This window comes from Pyxicephalus adspersus, chromosome 11 (genome assembly GCF_032062135.1).
Source record: "Pyxicephalus adspersus chromosome 11, UCB_Pads_2.0, whole genome shotgun sequence".
In the NCBI taxonomy this organism is placed as follows: Eukaryota; Metazoa; Chordata; class Amphibia; order Anura; family Pyxicephalidae; genus Pyxicephalus; species Pyxicephalus adspersus.
Genome location: NC_092868.1, coordinates 1,542,484 through 1,552,971, shown reverse-complemented (window position 1 = coordinate 1,552,971; position 10,488 = coordinate 1,542,484). Strand labels below are relative to the sequence as shown.

General features: G+C 45.6%; 1 protein-coding gene across 10 annotated transcripts in view; it reads right to left on the bottom strand.

The window, feature by feature from the left end:
• Positions 1 to 8,258: 8,258 nt before the first annotated feature.
• Positions 8,259 to 10,488, bottom strand: part of UBR4 (ubiquitin protein ligase E3 component n-recognin 4) — a 50,725-nt gene continuing 48,495 nt past the window's right edge. For all 10 annotated transcript variants that reach the window (XM_072426559.1, XM_072426563.1, XM_072426561.1 and 7 more), the window contains 2 exons: positions 9,925 to 10,087; positions 8,259 to 9,010 (listed from right to left, as the gene is read on the bottom strand). In XM_072426559.1, coding sequence (XP_072282660.1) covers positions 8,946 to 9,010; positions 9,925 to 10,087 — 228 coding nt within the window. In that variant the 3' untranslated portion in view covers positions 8,259 to 8,945. The remainder of the gene's footprint in view (positions 9,011 to 9,924; positions 10,088 to 10,488) is intronic.

Here is a 10,488-nt window from a genome sequence, read left to right as displayed (position 1 = left end):
TAAAAGGGAACTCTGGGCTGCAAAATGATTAATAAAAATATGGGGGGCCCTGGAAATAAAATTCAGGTCTTGGGGAACCCCGGCTATAATTATTATATCCACAGCTCACAATACAAGGGGTCAGTGGGAAGAATGTTACCCTTACATGGCTGGTCAGTGGGAAGAATGTCCCCCTTACCGATCATTGTGCCTCTCAGGTCAGACTAAGTGACACCAAAGTGCTCATTGCTCAGGGAGCCTCTAGCGCCCTCTGGAGGAATCCTGGCTGAAGAACATCCCAAATGTTTGATGCAAGAATTAATGTGCCATATCACACAGAGGGGGTCCTGGTCCATCCAAATCCTACCCCCCTCTTCTGGACAGGCGGAGGGATAATTTGATGTTCTGGGTAAATCGCTGCAGGCGAGCAGTCAGTTTTTGGAGGTGATGAGTTGGAATAGATATAATGGGCAAGTTTATGGATGAGTGACTCCGACAATGTGATGGCTGAACGATGGGTCAGAGCTCCTCCGAAGAGGTCAGATTAGTGGGGTGCCCCCGGTATGGAGGGGTTTGTGTAGTTTGTCTGCTCTGATCCTAAAGAACTACTGGGGCATAAATTGATGAAAATCCAAATGTCGGGTATGATAGAAACGTGTCACCACACACCGGGCATGGCAGAGTATGGGGGAGGGGAATAGCCTGGGATCAGTCAGGGTGCCCATTCTGCTCCCTCTCCAATGCTGAAAGCTCAAACCTGGACCATGGGGCAATGGCAGAAGGCGGCCGGGCTTATGGGTTATGTATTCTTTTAGAGTGGTAGCCAGTGGGGGCAGCAGGGGGCATTATGGGAAGAAGGCAGGTCAGTGGGGGCAGCAGGGGGCATTATGGGAAGAAGGCAGGTCAGTGGGGGCAGCAGGGGGCATTATGGGAAGAAGGCAGGTCAGTGGAGGCAGCAGGGGGCATTATCAGCTGGTTCTGATGTCTTTTTGGGTCACAAGGGGCCAGCACAATAGTAGGTTTGGGTTATATGTGTAAGTTTAGACCATTTGGTTTTGGTGTCCCCATAAAATCTTACCCAGCCATCCCCCATTTATCGGGCAATATAAATACATTGGAGGGGAGAAGAACGGCATCACACAGCTAGAATGTCACTTCTATTGGCCCCTGTCCCTCAGCCATTGGGCCCCTGCTCAGTGCATTACACATCACATGATGGATCTGCAGAATTGCACATGGCAATCATCGTGTCCTGTTATATAACATGAATTGCCTGATCTCGGGGCAGAGTGGCGGCTGCACCCCGTCCCAACGCAATCAGGGAAAATTTAATCACAAATTGGCAGCGTTGTGTCAGCATCACAGGGCCGGGAGGATCCAGCACCCCAAGGGCAATCACAAAGTGCTGAACTCACAACTAATGTACCTGACAAAAAGATTTGTAATTCTGTTCAGTTGCTTCAGTAATTCCTCAATTCCCAGCCAAATAGTAATGAGTAAGTGGGGTCACCCTCATTGCAATCATTGGGGTCACCTCCCTTCCCCAGTCTGCTGCCTGGACCTTTGTGTTCTACCTGTACAGGTAAGGAACAATGGAGATATCTGTTCAATGGGGACACAGCGATTGCTTTTAGTAGATTGGAGTAGAGTAGATTTTTTCGGCTAATCAAAAAAGGACAAACCCCCAACATTAGGAGGATTGGGTTAGGATGGCAGAGCGAGGACAGGTGAGTGCAGACAGGTAAGGGTATTTTATTGCAGAAGGGGCATTTCTTTGGCTAGAGTTGGGTATAAAGGTGACCTATCACAAAAACCAGCGCTGGTTTGTTGGGGCAAAAATAGACGATTGTCCGGGGCCCCACCGTCTCCAGGGCTACAATTGACAAAGTCCAAGGAGCTGGAATGCTGTGTATTTGGGGTCCCCCACTTCGTATTGTCCTGGGCCCCATTGGTGAGCGGGATATCTGGACGGTTTTATTGGAGAATGGTCTCTGCATTCCTCAGATTTGTGTCATTTACCTGGGGATGCTCGGCTTTATAGTCGCCATCATTCTTCAATGTATAATTCCTCCATTCTCAGCTGTGGCAGCAAGAGATTTGTCATAAAGTAATAACAGGAGACTCCTCATGAAATGCGGTGACTAAGTCATATTGTGCGATGCAATAGAAACATATAAACCCAATGACGCCCTAAACGTTATTGTCATTTCCAAATTATCTTTAAATCTGCAGCTTTCATTTTTTAAATAATCCCTGGTGATCCTGCCACGAGATCCTTGTCTGTACACTTCCTATTGCAGCGTGACAACACTGTCTCCATGTGCTGGCTGTGTTCCAGTGTTGTCACCGTCTGGTGGAGACACCAAGTGGTCATTATCAAGACCAGAGCAGGGAATAAATAGGGGGGATGGGGTGAATAGGATATGGTTAGGACATTTGTCCTGATTGGAGAAAAATTCACTTCCTGTTGTCTCAGCCCAAAGAAAATCTTTCCTAGTAGTCATTAGAATTAGTGTCCACATGATGTATGAGTATCACAATGACTGTGGTCAGCCCAGAGAGAAGAAAGTCTCCCCAATAAGCACAAGGACGGCAATACGTACGTTGCAGGGGCTCTAACACCCCCAGGGGCTCTAACACCCCCAGGGGTTCTCTTACCCCCCATGCAAGCTCTATATAAACTTCCCGGGGTGCATTAGGTGATAATTGCAGCTCAGTCACATGTGATAGAACAAGATTGTAATGTTTATGATGACAGATGTACAATAATCATTTTATGGGACAAGGCAAAATGTGTGCGAGGTGCATAAAGCTGGCACCAAATTGGGGGCCACACCTGGGCGCGGCACAGGGAACACAGAGGCAGGGAAGAGACTGAACATGTGCGGGCACCACGCTACAACATTTCATCTGATTCCTGGCACAGGAGAACCCAGACAAGTTCATTATCCTCACCGAAGCAAACATGGCGCCGATATCACCCGGAGAGGTCGATGAACTGACGTATTACGGAGGCTACCAGCAGATGGCATCACAAGTGTAGGGGCTATAAAGAGGTCTATGGCCTGCTGGGGATCCAAATTAAGGACATGTGCCCACCATACATTGCCAACCTACAAAGATGGCTGCTTCAGAAGACCCCCCCCCCCAATCCGAGGCCTTTGTTAAAGTTTATCCAAAAATGTAAAATTATAACTGTGGGCATTTAGAAAAGGAGAAGTGATCCGGCACCGCCATATACACAGGACATTTGGGGGGGGGCTCTAGCTGGGGCTTCCTCCATGCCAAACAACCAGTTCCCCCCAAAGCCAGCAGCTGCCAATGGTGGCCCCCCGCTCTCTGCCCATTTCAGGGCCTCCCCACATTCCAGGCCAGGAATTGAAAAGACCGGACCGGGTGTAAGGGAGGGCTAGCAGAAGATTTTTGCTGCATGCCCAAAGTCTAACTTTACAGCAAAGTTTTATTACCCCAGATCCCACCAGTAACATCTTCCCGTTATCATCATGTGATTCATCGGCCCGGCTGCCTTCTTCTGCCCCATCCTGAAACCGGCACCATATTTGTATGACTTTTTTTTGTTTTCAATAATTTTTATTGAGAATAAAAAGTTTTACAATTTTTTCAAAGAGGAACAAAGACACAAACAAGTCAAAAAGAAAAGGAATCAAACGTAATCCTTTGCTCTCCTAGTAAATGGGCCTTTCATGAACACAAACATTCTTATATAATGAACATAGATAAAGAAAGGACCTGCCTAGGAGGAAAAACAAAAAAATAAAAAATAGGGGCGAGAGAGAGGGCCGGGACATGTTACGGACAGGGAAGGAGAGGACCCATAGTTGAATATCCATAGGGGCAAACACAGCATAGAACCATGTTTGTATGGCTTTTGCCCCATTGAGATATGAGTTTGGACCATTTTTACAGATTGTAACGTCTGAGCAGATTCCGAGCCCTTCCCATGGAGAAGAGACGGCCCGTGCCGGGTAATGACTCAATCTTCGGGTGTCAATAAATCTGGGCTCGCTCACAGGTGGAGGGTGACATCATCAGGTGGAGGCCCCAGGCGTCATTGTGGATCTATTCATAGGGTGCTGATGGAGAACGGTGTGTTCCCGACAGGTGATTTGGGCAGTGATGGGATTGGCACATTCGGGTGTCGTGTACCTGATCCCATCCCTCCTAGTTACACGACACGAAAATCTGCCAGCTCAGCCACCTACAGATCCGGCCTGCAAACACAACTGTCAGTGCAGGGCTCAGCATGGAGGGGTCACCATTGGTATTTGGGAAGGAATCAGGTGTTCAGTAATTGCTGCACAATGCGTGCTCAGGCCGTGCTTATTGCAGACAATTGGATAAATAAAACTTTACCATTGGTTGTGCTGCTCCTCATATGTGGGGTGCAGGGCATAGCAAACCCCACAAGTGACCAATACAAGCAAAACCGTTACTAAATGGCATGCAGCACTGAAATACCCCAGGGACACCAGAAAAACCCCAAACCCTGGGATTTGAATGTCATGTGATCAGCAAGGAGCAGCGCTAACAGGCTACAGAGCTGGAACCTACCTGGAGCCATGGCTTCCTCCATCAGACTGCAAATGTTGGAGATGCAAATCTACCTAAATACCCCACCTGTGTATGAAAAGGGAAGGGAGCAGATCACATGGGGGAAATCTCTGCATCACAAGTGCACCTGTCACCCTATTTCCTGGAGCAGGTTAATATACCTGGCAGTGCAGAATCCTCTGCAGTATGCAGTACAAGATAAATTAGTTCATTGCATTGGTTTTACTGCTATAAAACAAGGATAAGGACAGCACACTGGATGAGGGACACATTCATTCAGGTGAATACAATCAAGGGGCACTCACCTGGTTTATCAGGTTGGGATTGTGCAGTACCACCTGTGACCTGCAGGTGGTGGTGTAAATATCTTTGATTGAAGCTGTATGAGTTGCAATGTCTCCAATGATTTATATTCTATACCAGGACAGAATTATCTGCTGGCATGGAGAGGACAGAAGAGCAAAGAGATGACGAGAAATAAACATAATCTAATGGCAAAATGTTTAACTAATTCATTATAATGCAACATTAAAATAGATGCAAACCTAATTTCTGAAATCTCATTTAAGCTTTACCTGTTATTCTCATTTTCAATCTATTAGAGATCAGCAGTTTTGAAAAGATTCAAGGTGATCCTGCCAGGTTCATGTACTTCCTGTTATAGGGTGACAACATCTTCTCCCTGTCTTCCAGTTGCACAGCACAGCTAATGCAGGTGTGGCCTCGTGTTGTCACCCCTGAGAGATGCCATGCAGCCATCAGTAGCGTGCATGTAGACAGGAAGTGGATGCTGAACAGAACCAAGATAGGACTTGGGGATATACATTATGAAAAGAGATTTTATTATACACACTTCAGGGAGCGACAAAACGTCACCCAGTTGGGGTTTACCTCTGTTCTGTGTGTCCTATCTGAAGGTAGAGGCTCCACATAGACACGTTATCCCACATGGTGGGTTGTGGCCCCGGGCTCACCCCCATCTTGTCCTAGGTCAGCACATACGGGATAAATAATGAGCGCTGCTGGCTGCAGATCACAAGATAAAACCTTGTCTGTGTATGGAGGGAGGATGTCTGACAGTACATATAGGACAAAATCAATACAAAACAAACATGGCGGAGGTAGAGGAACAATGACAGAGAAATAACACCACAAAAATGATGACAACCAATAGCGCAGTGTGGTCCCAGGTCTGTACAGCTAGTGTGGCCCTTTAGGAGTCACCTCATCCCTGTTGGCTCCCCTCTAGTAAGAACAGAAGGAACCATAGTGGGGAGAGCCAAGCTTGGACTTTTTTTGGTTATCAGTCTCTCATCCCGCTATATATCATAGTAATGGTGCCCATCGATGAGTTGTCCTCCTTGGTTCAGAAGGAATTTGGAATTGGTGACTGCAGCTCAGGCGTTCTGTAATTGCTGTACAATGCGTGCTCAGGCCGTGCTTATTGCCGATGATTTGATAAATAAAACTCACCATTGGTTGTGCCGGTCCCCATATATGTGGGGTGCAGGACACAGCAAAGCCCACAAGTGACCAATACAAGCAAATCTATTACCAAACTGCATGCAGCACTGAAAATATACCCCAGGGACACCAAGAAAACCCCCAAATCCCCAAAGTCTTGAATGTCATGTGAGCACCGGTGAATGAATGCCCATCAATGAATTGTCTTTGGCAGGACAAGCTGGCTCCCCCACTTAGGGAAACATTACCACAGACGGCCATATTTGCTGGTCCTACGATACCACATGGACAGTTCTGATCTGCTAATAGACAAACCAGTCTCTGCCTCTATGGAACGCATCAGTTTTTCTGTATGGCCGTATTGTATAAAACTTCTGTTATTGCTTGTAACAAGCCGAAGAGGACAATTAAATCTCAGGATATCCATTTATATGATTAGGATGTAACACTGAGTGTTGGAAAACTTCAGCCACCCTCCAATGTAATGCAAAGTCCCTGATCATTTCCTCTGGTAGGCCTACAGTCTGCCGTCTGTAGCATTTCATAAAAAGAGTTGGGTGTAGCATCAGGGGCCACAGTTAGGGCCTATTATATTTTGCACTGGTCTATACATATGAGAGGTGCCCGGTGGGTCTATAGTGTGCAGAGTTCTCATTGGATTATATGTAATGGACACTAATGTCTCCCCGGCCCCTTGGCGCCTGTACCAGCACACGTTATGTAATGAAACGTGAGGACCTGTTTGTTACAAGTCTGCGATGAGGCTTCTGTACATGTAAACAACCCCCAGCCAGACATCGGATCATCCCGTCCTGACAAGTGTAGGTTTATCCTGGCACAGGAAGAACCCCACAGCCACCCCCAGCTTTTTAAGATCAGACGGGAACAGTCATACCCATCGGCTCAATCCCAACACTGCCATCAAGCACAATTATTTCAATTAAATGCTAAGCAGGAGAGGCCTCCGGTGTGCATGAAGATTTGTAGAGGCTCCGCTCTAATTAGGAAATCAAAACACAAATGAGTTTATTAAAAGGGGATTGTGAGGAGTCAACATGTTACCCCCAGCACAATAACCTGTGGCATGGTGAAAGGGGCAATTCCTTAGGAAAGGCCATAAACAACGACAGTCCACATGATAAAGGGACCTCCACCATAAATTGTCCTATTTTCTATAAGTTGGTTGCTGATGTTGCAATTGCATTTCATTAACATCTCTAGATTTAGAGACTCCTTTAATGGGAAGATACAATCCTCTAACAAAGCAGGTGTACTTTCTCCTCATACAGACAGCAAAGCATTATTCTCAGACAGAGATCATTAGGAAATCAGTGACACATCAGGGTGGTTCCACAAATGGTCATCTTCTTGTAGGTTTATAATTCATGGTGCTGTGTACCCAAATAAACAATCTTAGGTGACTCTTTTCTGGTTGTAAACCTTCCCCTAAAGAAGCCAAACCAGGCAAAATGCGTTGAGTGATGAAATAAAAACATCTTTAGTCATGCACAATGCTAGAAGTCTGTAGAAGAAACATTCTTTAACTTTTGTTTGCCTGCTTCACGAATGTTTAAACTTTTTCTGCCTAGAAAACTTTTTGTATGTTTTATATCCTGGAACTAATATTTCTTAGTTTATTTCTCACTTCTAGGGGTTGCAGCTCAACTTTATTACATTTCTAGATTTAGAGGCTTTTCAAATAATAAAATATAAACCTTAAACAATGGCGGAGTACGAGGGGAAAGGGGGGTCCCCAAATTCCCCAGTGACATCTTCTTGTAGGTTTATAATTAATGGTGTTGTGTCCCCAAACTACTAATCTTGGGTTACTTCTTCTGGATAGTGTCCATTGGCAAAGTTCACGTAATGTTGATTTCACACCATTGGCTCCAATAAAGTTTGGAGTGAAGGTCTTTAAGTCAAATTTTAAAACCTAACAAGAAATCCCTAACCCAGGGCGTGACACTCGTTATATGACAGAGCTGTGTATAGTGTCTGAAGGTACAGCTGTCTGTATTACTCTGTAGCAGCCAATCACATTCCACCCTAAGCTGAACATTAGAATCTGGTTGCTGGTGAAACATGACCCGTCCTTTCACCAGACATGAATGCCGGTCTATTTGTGGGAGAATCCGGCGTCTGGGGCGGTAATGAAATGATATGAAGATGAAGTCCAGAACCATTTCAGCAATAAGCTGCATCAATCACTTATCTCAAATCAACATCTCTCGGAGGACTCAGGATGAGAAATGAAAGCTTTATTACATTTTATCTTAAGCGGACAACAGCTGGTTACAAGTTAACTGGTTGCCAATACAGCCCAAGGCGGAGGACTCTAACCAATGGAAACAGAGACACGAACGGACATGAAGGAATTGGATCGCATTGTGCTGGTCACTGATGCAGCACTTTGCAATTCCAAGATTGTCAACATCTAGAAATGATTGGGTGCTCTTGTCACATGATCGGCAGACAGGTGGCTGCAGGGAGCAAAAAATACCCCACTGCTAACGCCCTCTGCTGGATGCCGGCATGTCACAAGAGACTGGTTTACAGAATACAGACTTTGGTGGGCTGGATATATCATGCAGTTGGGAATAGGGGTGGTCATGTTCCTCCAGCAGGTCAGGCTTGCAGTAGAGTATTGTCTTCCTTTTGGTTCCTCGCTGTTCCCACATTTCAAATATTCATGCACACTAAAACACACAAGATATCGGGCGTGGAAGCCTTGACCTCCCGACGTGGCGGATTGCAAAAACTTGAGATAAAAGAAGTGTTTGTTCTCCGAGGAGATTTCAGGGATTCTGAATGCCGGTTCTCTCCCCCCTGCACGCACACACAAAATAGAGGAAAACACATTACTGCAACACCCAGGGGAGGAGAGGAAAAACATCTACAGACTAAAAGCAGTAGAGGGCTCCACGGCGAGCTCAGGGGATCGAGTTCAAAAGATCCTTGAGGAAGCTGTCTGGGTCACTGATCTCAGATAAAAGCCCTGCAAGACAAAGAGAGATAAAAGTTAGCTGGTGGGAACACCCTGGCACCATCACCTGAAACAGGGCCGAGTGAAAGGATAAAAAGATGGGGAAAGGTTTATTTAGAATCCCATTATGTGACGGCGAGGCTTCAGAATTTAATAAGGATTAAAGAGACCCCATCACTGGCAGGAAGGAGGGAAATGTTGCAAGTGGCACCTAAAGACCAACTTACCTGCAGCAGAATACAAAACTATCTTCTCATGGCTAAATTCTGACAGGTCGAACAGTATTTATATGTCGCCGACATATAACGCAGCACTGTACGAAGTCTGCATGATTTTGTAATGTGGGAGGAAACCAGAGTACCTGGAGGAAACCCACGCAAACACAGGAGAACCTGCAAACTCCATGCAGATAGAGTCCTGGTTAGGATTAAAACCTGGGACCCAGCGCTGCAAAGGCCGGATTGCTAACCACTGAGCCACAGTGCTGCCCCCGATTTTCCCGATAATCACCACTGGCCTATCACTGGTCAATAGAAATGCACAGATAACACAATGGGATGGGAAAGATTTTACACTTTAAGAATTCAGCTCTGACATCATAAGGTCAGCTAAAGATCTTTCCTTGGCTAGGACTCTGCTGGACATAGCTAATGTAAAGCCAAGAAACAAAAAATTGCCAATGTATCATAATTTTACCTTCACATGGAAACCTTCCATTTACAATCAAACCATTATCCTAGTTAAATCCTCAGTTGGTTACAACAGCCATATTGCAGCAGAACGATCTCTTTTACTAGATATTACAAGACCGCCATTGTTAGGAAACAATGGCTGAGCCAGCAAAGGAATAATACCCCCACAATACAGCAAAGAACTCCTCTTTACTCTGACAAGTGACAGGACAGACTGTAATAGCACACACTTACCGGCTACATCGATGAATTCTGAAAAGGACTCTACAGGCATGAACTCATCCTGGAAGGTTTTCAGGGCTTTGTCTGCAGCTTCGTAGATGGGCATGTCATTGAGACGAATGTAATCAGCCAGGGAATAGGACCAGCCCCCCTCCGTGTTACTGATAGGTACCTTCTGCAACACAAAAAAACACTGTCACATGACCTCTGCCAACTGTTCAATACACCCCGAGCCACGACTGCATACCGATTGGTTCTAACTTCTCTGTATGATAAAGATTCTAAGTGGTCCAATTTTTCATTCATTAAGAATCTTAGGTAACCATAGTGAAATATTGTATTCAGGAGACTGTATTGGGTGAATATCTTAGGTCTTTTTGTTTCTCTACATTTACAGGCAACTAATAGTCTATTATGGCAATTAGCTGACTACAAAGTATTTGCTGGAGACTGCAGGCAGCTCAAATATTGCTTGAAATTATTCACACAAAGTAAATCAAGATTGGAGGAGCAACCCAGAGCTGCCCAATGTCAAGGTAAAGGAATAATCCTGGGCAATATGCAGTGCTCTCAGAT